Source organism: Stylophora pistillata, chromosome 14, assembly GCF_964205215.1.
Source record: "Stylophora pistillata chromosome 14, jaStyPist1.2, whole genome shotgun sequence".
Lineage (NCBI taxonomy): Eukaryota > Metazoa > Cnidaria > Anthozoa > Scleractinia > Pocilloporidae > Stylophora > Stylophora pistillata.
The window spans coordinates 9,341,295-9,357,595 of record NC_142532.1 but is presented as its reverse complement, the minus strand read 5'-3'; the positions used below and the strand labels follow the sequence as shown (position 1 = coordinate 9,357,595).

The 16,301-nt window shown below is 35.3% G+C and overlaps 2 protein-coding genes and 2 long non-coding RNA genes across 5 annotated transcripts; 1 reads left to right on the top strand and 3 right to left on the bottom strand.

The window, feature by feature from the left end:
- Positions 1–41: 41 nt before the first annotated feature.
- Positions 42–3,397, bottom strand: LOC148716423 (dynein axonemal heavy chain 7-like). The gene is made up of 5 exons (XM_088746116.1): positions 3,372–3,397; positions 1,958–2,817; positions 1,448–1,543; positions 355–438; positions 42–156 (listed from the first exon to the last, which is right to left on the bottom strand). Exons 2-5 carry the CDS (start codon positions 2,096–2,098, stop codon positions 139–141), a joined length of 339 nt encoding a protein of 112 aa, XP_088602242.1. The 5' UTR covers positions 2,099–2,817; positions 3,372–3,397; the 3' UTR covers positions 42–138.
- A 619-nt stretch (positions 3,398–4,016) lies between these two features.
- LOC148716420 (uncharacterized) lies at positions 4,017–16,256 on the bottom strand. Of its 2 annotated transcripts, none has more exons than XM_088746110.1 (7): positions 16,115–16,256; positions 15,596–15,664; positions 6,376–6,475; positions 5,634–5,808; positions 5,243–5,371; positions 4,639–4,746; positions 4,017–4,095 (listed from the first exon to the last, which is right to left on the bottom strand). In XM_088746110.1, the coding sequence occupies exons 1-6, from the start codon at positions 16,130–16,132 to the stop codon at positions 4,713–4,715; spliced, it is 525 nt and encodes a 174-aa protein (XP_088602236.1). In that variant the 5' UTR covers positions 16,133–16,256; the 3' UTR covers positions 4,017–4,095; positions 4,639–4,712. The 2 variants fall into 2 exon arrangements, with proteins under 2 accessions (XP_088602236.1, XP_088602237.1); XM_088746111.1 differs by having other exon boundaries at positions 5,292–5,371.
- LOC148716422 (uncharacterized) lies at positions 9,429–10,661 on the bottom strand. The gene is made up of 2 exons (XR_015995686.1): positions 10,429–10,661; positions 9,429–10,138 (listed from the first exon to the last, which is right to left on the bottom strand). It is a non-coding gene; the product is annotated as an uncharacterized LOC148716422 (long non-coding RNA).
- Positions 10,849–13,012, top strand: LOC148716421 (uncharacterized). Its single transcript, XR_015995689.1, has 2 exons — positions 10,849–11,065; positions 11,263–13,012. It is a non-coding gene; the product is annotated as an uncharacterized LOC148716421 (long non-coding RNA).
- Positions 16,257–16,301: the final 45 nt, after the last annotated feature.

Below are 16,301 nucleotides of genomic sequence, written 5' to 3'. Positions count from 1 at the left end.
TTCGCAATTCATGCTCCTTGTTCTTTGAATGTGTTGTGAGGGGATTGGACTTTGTAAAATTGACGCGACTCCTTTGATATTTCTGAAGGATATTGTTTAAACTTTAATTTAATATCATATCTTGCTTTCTTCTCTTACTCACTTGCTCTTCGTTGCCTAATTTTCATAATAAATAAATAAGGTAAATAGAAGTGATTTCTCTCTTAATCTTGTTTAAATCTTGTCGCTGTTTTTCACACTTCATGTGACTTTCAGTTCCTATTAAATGGCATTCGAGACCTCTGTTAGCAAACACTTACTGGACAGTTTCTACAATAAATCATCAATTTGATAACTTAAAATTTGTCAACTAACCCATTCTGAGTACAACTTGGTTTCCACTCTGGGTACAACCATTACTGCCTTGACCATTACGTCATACACGTTCAGCAAAACCACCTGGAAGAAAATGAACAAGGTGAGTGAAGGTAGGAGAACCAAAATCAGTAACATTCAGGGAGTAAAAAAAGGAGCAGTCTCAAATAACCCCACAGCATTATTTATTGATAATTTTCATTATCACTAGTGCTCATATCAAGGCTTTCTTAAGGCCAATGGCCACTGTACTGAAATGGTTGTCAAACCTTAAAGAAAACATATCAGAATAAAAGTCACTAAACCAGGTAATTTAATAATAATAATAATAATAATAATAATAACAATAAAGGTCTTTATTAAGAATTATTGTGGAAACAGACGTGCAACAATTAACGTGAATAGAATGAATAAGGAAAAAGAAAAGGTATTAATTACTATTGAAAAGACATCTATTAATAAAAAAGTGATTTAAAACGGCTTGTCTGAACCAGAGGCAAGATATAATAAGTATGCGACCTAGTTCTCAACTGCCGTGTTCTCTGGGGAGGTAAGAGATATCTCAACGCAGTGTTGGTGGAAGAGATCCTTTGCCATAATTTCTTATCTCTATTACAATGGATATCCAAGATAATGTCTTGCTTTAAGCAGTAACCCAGCTTATAACACCTGTCAAAGAGCTTATCAATTCTACTTAAATGTTTACTATAAAAAGCACACCCCAGACGTGCTTTCATTCATTTTCTGATCAACCAGAACCTTGGGAATCTGTTCACAAATGACTTTGCTTGCTTTTGATTGCTAGCAATGGTAAGCTAGACATAATAAATTTTTAGAAACTGCTATCACGACAAGTTACATTAGACAGTTTGGTGTGGCACCCATCAAACCAAGTAAGAAATAAATTAAGGCTGTTTAAGGACCAATCAGATTCAGGTACATATAAGACAAGCATTTTTTCATTGATGTCATTACTCTTTTCATAAAAAATCATTGATTACTCAACAACAGTATAATAAACTTGTTCACTAAAATTAACATTGACAATTATTATCTGAAAATAATGATAATTTGTAAGTAAACACACTGGTACCTCAAAATCTTTGAAATCTGGCTCAAATTTTACTGTGTCACCCTCTAATACAAGCCTCATGATAAACCCTGGATGTTCAAATGCTCTGATGGAATCCTGTTAAATTTAAACAAGTAAATGACATTTGTTTGTTTTTCAATGGTTGCACGATATAAGGAATTACTAATACACTGCAAACTTCTACACTCTACTTTGCTTCTTCTTCCCCTGTGTTTCCTTAACAAAAATTGTCAAGGCAAATTCTTGAACCTCAACACTAACTTTAAGACAGTGTCAGCTGCAACTTTATATCAATCAAGCTTCAGTTGACAGTCGCAACAAGTTACAGAATCATCTGATTGTTCTAATCCCGAGAGTACCTTTAATACCTTACTTTATGATAACAATATCCCTAAATAACAAAAGTTAATTTCTTTGTAATTACCATGGAAAACACTACGTGACAAAATTAAATTTAAGTTACATCATACAACATTTACATGTAACTGTACACAAATACATGAAACTTACTGCTGGGGGACAAAACAGCTTTGTAAAATCATCAATGGAATTAAGAGCCAACATGTGGAGTTGGTTTGTCATTAAAACTGCAGTGGCATTAAAAAATGATTCCAACCTTTTGGCATTTTGGTTGCTGTTACTTGCTTGCATTTGTTTCCTTGACAAAATTCCTTTTTCAAAGGTATTTCAAGGACTGTTCAAGGACTAAATTTCCTCCATTAGCACAAAATTAAATGAAGAGAATGAGTTACTAGCTGCTTTGAATTACTTATTTCTGCAGCAGAAATGGTCATTTGGTGCAATATCAATACTTTAAATCCATTAACTACGCTGACATTGCAAAATTCAAACTATGACATCATAATTAGCATGGCACTAAATAGCACAGAGACAAGATTAAAGAAAAAAAGAAAGAGAAAAAATATTACTTTTTCAAAAGTGTTTCCTCGGCAATCTCAACATGTCTCATTACAATGTTCTGAAACATGGCAAGCTCCAAAGCCTCAGGCCGTAACTGGATGTCATGAATATCCACAAGCCTCAAATTATTACAAGAAAGCATGAGATAATCATTACATAAATAATGTGTAGTGATCAATAATGCTCAAAGTAATGCAACTTAAGAAATGCCCCTCGATCAAAATACAGAAAGTATAATTTACACAATATTCAGATACATGCACAGGATACACTTGAAAATATCCATAAGGATATCACTGCAAGCTAGAGTAAAATCACTGTACCCAAAAGTCTTATGCCACAAGTCCAGTACAGCTGCCATGTTAGGATTGGTTCCAAACAAGTCCTGTTGCATGGCTGCCTTAGCAGTGACATATGATCTGTACCAAGGTTTAGGAATCTGCATCAACCTAAATTGAGACAATATCACACTGTATGTCAGCACCGAGCATTTACATGTACATGTAAGAAACAATTTTTATCATCCTGTAAGCACTCCCAACTGTTTTCTTTATATGAAACAATCTGAGAACTACATGTAACTGTTATTATCTGTCGAAATACTTACATGTAATATAGAGAATGTAAACAAATCAGTAGCTGAGTTTTAAAAGAAAAATCCACACTTTGAAACTAATGAATGTGTGCATGAGTGAAGCTGTAATGGGTAATAATTAACAGCAGGATATCAAAATATTCAATGCTTATCTCTGAGGCACTCACAAATACAATAGTTCAAGTCATTAGAACAGAAGAAGTAAGGGAAAGACCAGCTACTGCATTACGTTCAATCATTGAAGACAGCTACTAGAGGTATTAGGCCAAAATGTACACATATGTGTATGATATGTATCATCAGTACTTAAAAGAAAATTATGTTTTTCAAATTGGTTCAAAATCAAATTGCATAATTAATGTAACACATCAATCAAAGTTCTAATAAAACATCAATGCATGTACTCACTCTTTCTTGTGTTCTAAAACTTCCTCTTTTTAATCATCATCTTTTTCTCTAGGATCTCTGAGCACAAAGTCAACTGTAGAAAAAGATCAAAAAGCACACCATTAACCAATCACAATGCTGGATAGGAAAAATTAGTCACATGCTAATGATACTTGATTATCTTAAATTAAATCACACAACCCGCACTAAATATTCTCCTTATGATGTTGTGTATTCAATGGTTACAGGATGTTAAGTTAGAAAGCATGTTTAATTTTTTGGTTGAATCATTGAACACGAACCAACAAAAAAATTTCTTTTTTCAGTATTAAGCAACAGGTCTTTTAATTTGGAACTAAACAAAACCAACTTTCCACATAAACTGTAATATCAACTGCATACAAAACTGTCTTTCATTCTACATCCAAAATCATTGGTCAGGGGGTTAAAACACAATTCTGTATCGACATATTAAAAGGTGCAATGTATGTGACCATAAATTACACTGAGCACAGCCAGGAAGTGACTGAGGTAAAGGGACCCTGAGTGCCTCAATCACCCAAATAAAGTGTCATGGCATATGAATTAACCATTCAATTACAGTGTTTACTGTATGACAGAGCCAAAGAGAATTTCTAAAAAAGAGAAAACAGATTTTGTACTCACCAATAGCCTTTTTGACACTGAACAAATAGTCTTCTTTCATTTCATCTGAAAGGTTTTCTATACACAAATCAAGCCCATCCTGAAACCATACAAGGAAAGTATTATTAAATGCAAGAAATAGATATTACAACTGCTGTATATCAAATTATATGCCAAAACCAACTTTACTAGAGCCGCAAAAAACTCAATTAATGCACTTGCATTACTTCTATGCTTCAAACATTTCTGCACACTGCATCCATTAATAAACATGAATTAGAAAATGTACCATTATAGTGTACTCAAATATGTTTTGTATATTGTACAGACATGTGCATGACAGGATCTAACCAGCCTCCTTTTTTTAAAGTTGTTCAGATCATTTAAACTTCATTCTGATATAACAGTTTACATGAAATACGTGTGCAAGTTTGTATACAGTCATGTATTCAGGTGATTGATAATTTAGTTATTGCACAAGGTTTCAAATCATATTAATGCTGTTGTACATTACTGTTATAGGATATGCTAATTTAATGATCTAAAATTGTGTACAGATGTACATGCATGAATCTGATAAAAACAAACAAAATGACAGAACAAGATAAAGAAATATGGCTTGAGGACAATCCCAAACATTTACCTTCAACCTTTGAGGAACAAGTTGCAAAACATGATCTAGCCAAGAATTTTCCATAGGTGCCACATGTTCTGTGTCTATTCCATGGTGAATATTATAGTAGTAGTAGTGCTATAGAATTGAAATGAGAATAGTTGGATAATTATGATCAGTTTTGTGTAAATCTACTGAGAATCCATAATCATCTTTATTTTTACCCAATCTGAAGTTTTAAGGAAATGTACTCTTGATTTTCACACTATCATTTGGAGTGATTTATTGAACAATTTATTTAAAGAATTTCTTGAATATGTTGATGTAGACAGTGTTATTTCAAATATGATGCAAATCATCTCATTCTGATCCATGACAAAACCTACTCCCATACACGTCTCTCTTCTTTTCAATACAAAAATTTAATTGTAATTCCACAATGTACTGTTAGGTGAAAATTCAAATTGCACAAATACCATTAGAACCTGAAGATGACATGAGTAAGTTCAAAAACTTTTTTTCGAATTTTTTTTTTAAAACAATAATGATGCAAAATAAATGAAGCCCTCTTATAAATATAGCTCCAGTCATACAGAACATTACAATAACAAAAACATGAATGAGTCTTATTTACAATGACACAAAATGAATTAACAAGCTCTCCAAAATATCTTTTTCAGCACCAGTTGGGGAGCCAGTTCGCTCCAGGGGAGGAAGCTCTCCTGGAGAGGATGGACACACTGGAGCTGTACCCTCATTCTGCCTGTATTAAACAATAAACAAGTTTATGTTAACCCTACTAACTGAAAACACAGTGTTGTTGCTTTCAGTTCTTGTGGCCTGCACATTGACAATTTTTGCATTATAAGACCAATAGCAACTACCAGTAGATGCAGGGTCAATCTAAATAACTATAAAACTAAAGTAAGTGATTCTTTAGTAATTTTAGCCAAATGTTTCTGCTCTACATGCTCATAGCATTCATGACTGTGGCCATCATCCCTGAACTGTAGCACCTCACTTACATGATGATGTTGACAAGAGCGCTACGGAATGATTCCCTGTCCTTCTTAACAGCATATGAAGCACCTCCCTTTCTACCATTTGTGCCAGGAGGAGGACTGGGTGAAGATGGAGAGGTTTTTCCATTTGCAGCATCCCAAGTCTTGCTGCGTACATGTTTTGCTTTTTTGCCAAAACCTGTTATTATAAGCAGAAATAAATTGGACCATGCAATTAACAAAATGTATTCTTGAGGTGAACATTGTATACACTAGGCTAACTGTTACAGATTATTCCAGAGTCTCTTACACAAAGGAAAAACACTTAATATTCTAGCCTTTTGGGTAGTTGCTAAATATCCTGAAAAAGTAAGTTTACCTAGATTCTATAATTCTACTGTACAAGAGGGGAATTCATGACATAAAAAATGCTGTTTTTCCCTGATTTGGGATTATTGTTATATTTGCGAATGTCTCTTAATATTTTTTCACATATTCATTCATGTGATTCTGAACTATCCATAAACTCATTGACATCATCAGGTTATAACTTCAGTTCTCAACAAGTGATTGGCATGTGGCAGTCAAAAAGCAAACTTGGGAGTTGGGGATGGGATCCAAAATCAAACAACTCCTGATTTCACCTCTCTAAAACTTCACATCTCTCCACCATTCAATCCAAAGCTTTTCTCAACCTTATCAACATCCAGACTTAATTAACTAGTGCTGACTAAGTGAACCATTTAAATATAACATTGAACCTGACCTAATGAATGACTTTCTTCCTCTGCATCAGCTGCAAGTCTTTTGTTAGCACTTAGCTGAAAAGATGGTGCAGTCTGTTGCCATGCTGGCTTATTGCGAGTCTGAAAATAATACAACACACCATGAATACCATTAAAATATCTGTTATAATATTATAGGAAAATTCATTACCTGACGAGGGAATTCCGTGTTAAATTGCACGCGAAAACCGATATTGCACGAATCACAAAGCGATGAGTGCGATATTGGTTTTCAAGTGGAATTTAATGCAGAATTCACGAGTCAGGTAATGAATTTTCCTTGAATCACATCATTGAACTAAAATAGGAAAACAAGAAAACAGCAATTATAATAATTATTGTTTGTTTTCATCCTGGGCACGCACTCGAGAAAGCCATTTTGAAGTCAACTGTCAGAACTGTCATTGCGTTAGCGAATAGAAAGCAAGGTCAGTCGTGCATGTTAGAACCTTTGACATCTTTTATTTGAACCTCGTTTTTACATTTGGTTTCAAAATTTTTAAACAAGCTTCACACTATTTAAGGATTATGGTGGTACTTCACTGCATTTACAAGCCATTTATTTTTTAACATCTTTTTTTCAAATTTCCACTGAATTTGCTTGAGAAGGAAAATAATTTACACCTCTCTTTGGTGACAAAACAGAAAGAAATGAAGTGTGGAAGCGAAAGCACTGAAAGTTTAACATCGCGATTAATATAAGGTGAGTACCTTGAAGTGTAAATATGTGCACTGATCGATATTTTACTCTTTTAAAAACAAAGAAGTGTTTCATGAAAAGTCCAAAAACTCTGATCTTTTTATTTGTAGAAATTCACTACAGGCAACTGCCATTAGCTGAGTCATTGGGATGAGCATTTGACTGAAAGTTGATGGAAATAATCACTGGAGAGTTGTTGAACGATACATTGGTGAACAATCCACCTAGAAATCTTGCTGTTAGACCATCACTGCTGTTATTCATTGCCATTGTGTTATTACCAACTACTAATTATAGAAGTGCAAGACTGTTGACATCAATTTCTCGCAAAGCTTCAGTGCGTGGACCGCCACTGCCATTAGCACCTGTGACAGTCGTAATGGTACGACTGAAAACTCAGCCAACTTGCTTGACATCCTCCATTGTTTTTCTAAAAGATTATGGCTGTAGGTGGATATTGAACACAGGTTGGCGTGACCTGTTAGCTTGGAGATTGTTTTTTCTGGGCTGCAGTGTTCACAGGATTTTCACGCTTTTGCATTGTCGCGAGCAAAAGAGGTTTCTCATGCCTCTCCAAGAATTTATAGTTCCATTCAAAACAAGGGAGAACCTCAGGCTCACTTTCAATTGAAAAATGCTTTTTTTGTTTTTGGCTCTTTAAAAGGTGACAATGCTTTTGAAAACATTTTAAATTGTCTTAGAAACCAAACTTTGTAACAATTTGACCATAGTTGTTTATGCTTATGTAGATGCAAAACAATATCACTTAGCCTCGTTTTCAACTTGCAATTCCACGCTAAATACCTCCCTACCTTAACCAATCAGAATGCAAGATTGTATTCCATGATGCAATTCTATTGGAAAATTCATTACCTGATGAGGGAATTCTGCGTTAGATTGCACGCGAAAACCGATATCGCATGAATCGCGAAGTGATGAGTGCAATATCGGTTTTCAAGTGCAATTTAACGCGGAATTCATGAGTCAGGTAATGAATTTTCCTTGAATCGTATAAGTGAATGAAAATAAGAAAATAAGAAAACAAGAAATTAAATTGCCCTGGTGAAAATCCTGTCCAGGATCCTGTAGGATCCTGTAGGATCCTGTAATATCCTATAGGATCTTGAATAGGAACAGGATCCTAAGCAGGATCCTGTATAGGATCCGAATCCTGACTAGGATCCTGAAATGATAACAAATCCTGAAAAGGATCCTAAGTAGGATCTTAGAGATATATAGGATCCTATGTAGGATCACTTTCATGACTAGGATCCTCGAATGATAACAAATCCTGAATAGGATCCTGAGTAGGATCTTAGGGATATATAGGATCCTATGTAGGATCACTTTTCTGATCAGGATCCTGGGCAACAATAAGATCCTGGATAAATAAAGGATCCTATGGAGGAACACTATCCTGATCAGGATCCTGGGCAAGAATAGGATCCTGAAATATATATAGGATCCTATGTAAGATCACTATCCTGATCAGGATCTTGGGCAAGAATAGGATCCTGGATATATATAGGATCCCACTTAGGATCACTATCCTGATCAGGATCCTGGGTAAGAATAGGATCCTGGATATATATAGGATCCTATTTGAGATCACTAGCCTGATCAGGATCCATGGAAAGAATAGGATCCTGGATATCTATAGGATCCTATTTGGGATCACTATCCTGATAAGGATCCTGGGCAAGAATTAGGATCCTGTATAATTAAATACTAGAGGGATCCCATGTAGGAGGACTATCCTGATCAGGGGGTGGGAATCTATCAGTCTCAGGAGACTATGGAGTTGCGCACTGGGTGGTGATTCTGATGCAGCTTCAGGATTGGGTGTGACTGGACAGGGAACTTGAGCAGAAGTAGGATACACACTACATTGTTGTAAGGATCCCCAATATTCTTTTGTAGAAATACCGTAAAGCAAGTGGTAACTTGGGAATAAAACTCTGTATAGGCCATAGTGAGACACTTTTGGACTTCAGTGCAGGGGCTCCACCCTTGCAAAATGGTTTCCCAGCTTTCTAGGATTCCTAGGAATTTCTTAGGAGTCAGTGGAATTTTCCTAAAAACATTTAAGCTCTCTAGAGGTGTGAACAAACATTACTAGGGTTCCTAAGAATTTCCTAGGAAATTCCTAGGAATGATTACAGGTAGAATTTACATAAAAAAATAGATTCTTGATCTTTGGGAAGTTCTTAGGAATTTACTAGGGAAAATTATTTTTTAAAATAAAACCTTAATATTTAAGAATTATACTTATGAGTTTAGTTTTTGAAAGAAAAGTGCCATTTTAGATGTTTAAAAAAGTCACAAATTGCAATATACCACAATTTTTTTTTATTTTGTTATAATTTATAACTCACTAATTTCACAGCAGATATTCTTGAAGCTTATACAACTTCCAATAAAACATTAATTTTTTACCCTTCAATTGCATATCACAATAAATTGAAATAAAAATTTACTGCAGTAAAGAATACCAGCAGAAAACTAAATCAAATCCAATTTAAGTGGGATTTTCAATCCATGTGTTTGGTGCTCCAGTCAGATAATAAAAAGTGTTATGCTGCAAGGACAGCGACTCTGACCACACAGAAATACCAAGTTATATCAACCTGAGGCTTCCCTGAAAAATGGTTTCTCACAATGTGTAAGATTCAGCCAACATAGTTCTGCACTGTCTCCTGATTTATTCCAATTATATGGTGAATTCCAAATACTTTCCATTTACAGTAAACTTAAGTTCGATATAGATAGTATCAAGTATCAATTTATTTGCCAGATTAGAATATTATATACAAAAAGCTTAAAAACATATCTTTACTTAGATATTATGACAAGGAAGTCTTATTTGAAGCGATGGGAAATTTCAAATCTGGCATATTGAGACTTAAAAAGTTATATTTTCTTATATCTAACCACAGACACCATTAAAGTTTGGAAATCTTATCATAGCATGATTTCTGGAATTGCCATTTAGAAGCATAATCTTCTCCAAAATTTCAGTGACACTCTTTGCTTTCAGGTCAGACCTAAAACATTGAGAAGAAGAAATATTAATGCGATGCTTCTTTTCAAAAAGTGCTAGAGGAATAAAAGAATAGGTGTAGGTTCAGAAGGAACAGTTGGGAAGAGAGGATTTTGAAACTAATTTCTTAAGCTTAATTGCCATTTTTATAAAAGAATTGCTTATCAATTCTATAGTTTTTCCGTATTGGTTTTGAAACTTACAAGCATCATTGACAAAAATGTAAGCTTGAAGTGCATTGAGACATTGTGAAATACGCCATATAAGCTTAAGCACTACATTACATTTTCTTACCCGATCCAACGTAACGATGCACAGAGCGCATGTGAGTTTCCATTGTCTGTTGGCGTGAGAGAACACGTTTACAAGCCGGACATTCCTACTTCTCTTGGCCGTTAAGTTTAACTGCTTTGTAAATTTGATGTTCATTCCCATCCATGGTTCATACTAGCTGGCGTTAACACTAACTTTAAAGGTCATTTATCGCTACTTCGATCACCGTTCACAAGATGGCGACCATGGCGCTGAATGGATCACATGATCACTAGTCCCAGTCTTTCATGAGCAAAATCTTCACATGACCGACACATGACCAAATATAATCCAATAAGGTGAAGTTTCCAGGTTTGCCGCTCATTTCAACGTTCTATTCCGCTCTACAACGACGTTGACTCGAAAGTTTTGTGCGTTGCAGTTGAGTCTTGCTGTTGTCTTCTCTGATCTAAACGTTTTGAAGCGTTCCCAGCATTATGTGGGTTCTTCTCGAATGGATCGAAGAATTTCATAGCATAAAGCGTCTTAAAAGACAAAGACATAATACGTTATGGAAAAGAAATCGCAACACGAATAGGACATGTCGTGGATGTCGCCATAGGAAGTAAATTAAAAGAGGGCACTCAGATTTTCAAGGCGAAAGTCATTTCTGTTCATAGTAAGTATTACACTTTTATTTGGATAATCGTTGTCATGTCTATCATTTCTGCTTCTATCGATTGATTGCAGAACATATGAATACATACTAATAATGTAAGAATTTTAAGCTTAGCTTTAAAAGTAGCTATTCTAAGTTTCATTCGTTTAAACTGAATATAATGGTAATAAATGCTTCTTATTTGTGTCATTTTAAAGGTACTAAAGGTGAAGCTACAAAGCAAGAACTTAGTTTGCCTGTTCCAGGTAATTTTGAGTTAAAGGTTTTTCATAACTTTTGCTCATGTGACAAAGCAAAGCGCTATTTTGCGGGGTGACGACGTTACAGTGGACCAATCCTTTTCCATCGCCCTAGAAAAAAGCATTTCTGCTTTAGAGTACACTTTCAAGCTTTTATTAACCCATAGTCTTTTTGTATGCCTAAATCGTTCGTGAAAATTCACATCACTAGTGGTTTATTTATATGACAAAGATCCAATATAAAACCTCCGCAAAATATATAGGAACTGTCTCGGAAGATATGGAAAGCATGAGAGACACACCAGTGTTGCAAGGTTATATCAGAAGACACTGTTCATATTTAACAATTATTTGCCGAGGGCGAGGTGAATATCGTCGAATAATCCCCGAGACGAAGTCAAGGGGATTATTCGACAATATTCACTGAACCTGAGGCGAATAATTGTTTTAGTGTAATTTCAGAGCTGAACAACAGAGAAATTTCAAAAGTCATAACATTTTAAACATTTATTAACATTCTATTTTAACATTTTATATAAACTGTGCGAAGCAGTTTATATAGCATATAAATGTTACTAAAATGTTATGAGTTTTGAAATTTGTCTCTTGTTCAGCTCTTAAATTATACTAAAACAATTATTCGCCTCAGGTTTGGTGAATATTGTCGAATAATCCCCTTGACTTCGTCTCGGGGATTATTCGACGATATGTGGAGCGGCATTCGAGTATCCCTGAACCAGAAGTGCCTGGACAAACTAAAGTCCTATAAGAGCAAACAGTCAGCTGCAGCAAGAAACTCGAATGAAGATTAATTGTAACGGCTAGATTGCAGAATACCCAGCCACTCATTTACATGTCATTGAATTAGAATAGCCTCTATTGTGTTATGCTTCGTTCTTCAAAGTCGGATGGCCACTCATTTACATGTCATTGAATTAGAATAGCCTCAGCTATGGTGTTGTGCTTCATTCTTCAAAGCCAGGTGGCCGGATATTCTGCAATTGCTCCATTGTAACCATGTGTTTCTTTAAAAGTTCAACAAAGATTTATTTCTGTAAATGTGCTAATTGTTAAGTTATTTTGAAGGGATGTGGGTTAGCCCACCTCACAATGACCTTACAGTTTGTAAACTGTATATAGTTGTTTGCTAAAGCCTGTGAAAAATGATTCCAGTGTGCTTTGCTACACCTCAGCTGTTTTCTTACATTTGTCAATACATGAATCTTACTACTTATAACACCAGAACACTTTATTTCATAGGTGTTTGCAAATGACTATAATAAGTAATTATTAAAGGCATGACAACAGCCTTTCAAGTAGATAATTTGCAACCTAAATGAAGCATAACTTTTTAATTGGTCTACATAAAAATAATTGATAAGACATTTTGGTTGGCTGTGTTTTCTCGTGCATTAATTTCACAATATACTTGAATTTAAAGTATGGTTTCCATTGTGGCATCTTTTATATCAATTTGTAGAAAAGATTATTCTCTATGCCAGTGTGTTACTTCTTCCTACTAGAGGTGCAATGCTTAATACCACAATTACACAAGTCCAATGCATGATCTATAATTTATAGGTAATAGTTATATGGATTAGGTCACTCATCACTATTGTCATTTCATTGAAATATAGATTATGTCTACAGTTAATGTAACAGTTGTAAACATGAGATTAAAATAAATTTATAAGACGCATCTACTTTATTTTCGTGCATTGATATGATCTTGTACAGAATTGTTATATATCCTGTAATTTTGTTATATATCCTATAGAAGATCCTGTAGGATCCTATAGGATCTTGTACTAGATCCTGTAATATCTCATAGGATCCTATTAAATCTTCAGGATCTTGTAGGATCCTACAGGATCTTGTACAGGATCCTATAGGATCTTGTACAGGATCCTGTAATATCTCATAGGATCATATACAGGATCCTATTAAATCTTCAGGATCCTGTACAAGATCCTATAGGATCCTATAGAATCTTGTACAAGTTCTTATAGGATCCTGTACAAGATCCTACAGGATCTTGTGCAAGATCCTATAGGATCCTACAGGATCTTGTGCAAGATCCTATAGGATCCTACAGGATCTTGTGCAAGATCCTATAGGATCCTACAGGATCTTGTGCAAGATCCTATAGGATCTTGCACAAGATCCTATAGGATCCTATAGGATCTTGTGCAAGATCCTATAGGATCCTATAGGATCTTGTGCAAGATCCTATAGGATCCTATAGGATCTTGCACAAGATCCTGTAGGATCCTATAGGATCTTGCACAAGATCCTGTAGGATCCTATAGGATCTTGTACAAGATCCTATAGGATCCTATAGGATCTTGTACAGGATCCTATAGGATCTTGTACAAGATCCTGTAGGATCCTATAGGATCTTGTACAAGATCCTGACTAGGATTTCAGGTAGGATCCTAGTAAGGATCCTATCAAGATCTTGAACAGGATCCTGAACAGGATTTTCACCAGGGTGGCAATATTATTGTTTGTTTTTATCCCGAGCATGCGCTCTAGAAAGTCATTTCAAAGCCAACTGTCAGAAGTGTCATTATGTTAGCGAATAGAAAGCAAGGTTAGTTTTACACATTTTAACCTTCGACAATTTAATTTGCACCTTGTGCTTGATTTTATGTTAATTTTCGAACTTTTTAAACAAGCTTCACACTATTTAAGGATAATAGAGGTATTTCACTGAATTTACAAGCTGTTTATCGTGAACATCTTTTTTCAAAATTTCAAATAATTTGCTCGAGAAGGAAAGTAATTTACACCTTTTACCTCTTTGGTAGCAAACTGAGAGAAATGAAGTGTGCAAGCGAAAGCACTGATTTCAAGTGCAACAACTTTGTGATTAATATAAGGTAAGTGCCTTGAAGTGTAAATACGAGTATTGATCGATACTTTATTCCTTTAGAAACAAAGAAGTGTTTCATGAAAAGTCCAAAAACAAATTCACTACAGGCGACTGCCATTAGCTGAATCATTGGGATGAGCATTCAACTGAAAGTTGATGGAGATATTCACTGGAGAGTTGTTGAACGATACAATGGTGAACAATCCACCTAGAACTCTTACTGCTAGATCATCAATGCTGTTATTCATTGATGTTGTGTTATTGCCAACTACTGATGGAAGTGCAAGGCTGTTGACATAAATTTCTCGCAAAGCTTTAGTGTGTGGACCATCGCTGGCATTGGCAGCTGTGACAGTCGTAGTGGTACGACTGAAAACCCAGCCAACTTTCTTCACATCCTTTGTTGTTTTTCTAAAAGATTATGGCTGCAGATGGATATTGAACCCGGGTTGGCGTGACCTGTTAGCTCAGAGATTAGTTTTTCTGGGCCGTGTTCACAGGATTTTCTCGCTTTCAGGTTGTCGCAAGCAAAAGAGGTTTTTCATGCTTCTCCAAGAATTTGAAGTTTAGTTCAAAACAAGGAAGAACCTTTAATAGGCTCACTTTGAAAACACTTTGTTTGTTTTTGCTCTTTACAGGGTGACGATGGTTTTGAAAACATTTTAAATTGACTTAGAAACCAAACTTTGCAACAATTTGACGATAGTTGTTGCGCTTATAGTGACATAGATGCTTAATGAGCAATTTCACCTTAGCCTCGCTTTCAACTCGCAATTCCACGCTAAATACCTCGCTTTGTTAACCAATCAGAATGCGAGATTCTATTCAATGATGCGATTCTATATAATATTAGTTATTTGCAGTGTAATTTAGGTAGCACATTTTACATAGTAGCTACCATTAGTAAAGCAATTGTCAATTTGTGTGAAATTACCCACATGTACATCTGCATGTAAGTTACAGCTAACCTTTGAGAGATACCTCCCTAAAAATGCAAGGTAACCATGTTGACCATCTTAGATCGACACATTGCTGTGTTTTTGCCACCATAACAGCCGCTGCATTTCTCTTTTTCTCTGTCGTTTCCTTTAAGCTTTGTTACTTTCTTCTCATCTTTATTTATTTTGATGCTGTTTTCTTTAGCGAAATGAAATCAATTCGATGCAATACGAAATCAACATGGCGTTTAACAAGAATCTCACAGGTACTCATGAAAAATGATTTCTTAACCCAAGCCTGAAACAACCGACAAGCAACTCTTATCTTACGGCAACAAAAAAGTTTGATCAATTGGCTACTTGAGTTCTGGAACTAACTAGCCAAGAGTGGGCACGAATTGCACGTCATCAGTTGACTTTTAGATTTGTTTTGCAAGTCATTTACACGATCGTAATCTTTGCGTTATATCAAGCTTACCTCTGGTAACTGAGGAAGAAATCTTACAGGCGAATGAGGATTCCGACCCTTGACTTGGCTCGACGAAAACTGTGAACCAAATAACTCCATCGTTAGTATTTGTCATGTCATTTGTCATTTTATGATTAACAAAACAATATTTCGCCAATGCGAAATTATCAAGAAAGGGTAACTGGTGTAACTTTTCTACTTGCTACTTTCCGTAAGTTCTTGAAAACGAAGGGCGAAGATATTAATATTCTTGAGTAACCATAATCTTTGCTTATTCAGGATCGAAGGCTGTAAATTGATACTCTGATCAAATGGGGCACGACAGCGGGAAAATTTTCCTCTAGTACGGTTTTAAATTATGTAACGTTAACGGTATACCATCTATCCCTAAAAGACACGTAGTCTTCACTACAAAAAAAAAAAAAAAAAAAAAAAAAAAAATAGCAGCTCTAGTACTACGCACAAGTGAGTCTTAGGAATCTGTCTTTTGAGAGAATACAACAAAACAAGACGGTAAAAATTGCGTACCTGGGCTTGAACATCCATCGTGCAAAGTCGATTATCCCTTGCTCATCATAAACCCGATCGTTTTTTAAATTGAGGCCGTCAACATTTCTTCAACGAGGAGAGGAGTAATTTATCCAATTAAAAACTTAACATATGTTGTCGATTAAATCCCGAGAGGGAAAATCTTAAACGCAGCTCACTGTTGGGT

Excerpts from the sequence above, each read along its gene's own strand:
- LOC148716420 (XM_088746110.1), bottom strand. Across the intron at positions 6,476-15,595 it reads TTCTTCCTCAGTTACCAGAG|ACTCGCAATAAGCCAGCATG; the intron begins GTAAGCTTGATA and ends TATTATTTTCAG. Across the intron at positions 5,372-5,633 it reads GCTCTTGTCAACATCATCAT|GCAGAATGAGGGTACAGCTC; the intron begins GTAAGTGAGGTG and ends TGTTTAATACAG.
- LOC148716423 (XM_088746116.1), bottom strand. The coding sequence starts at position 2,098 with ATGCAAGCAAGTAACAGCAACCAAAATGCCAAAAGGTTGGAATCATTT. Across the intron at positions 1,544-1,957 it reads AGCTGTTTTGTCCCCCAGCA|GATTCCATCAGAGCATTTGA; the intron begins GTAAGTTTCATG and ends TAAATTTAACAG. Across the intron at positions 439-1,447 it reads CAGATTTCAAAGATTTTGAG|GTGGTTTTGCTGAACGTGTA; the intron begins GTACCAGTGTGT and ends ATTTTCTTCCAG.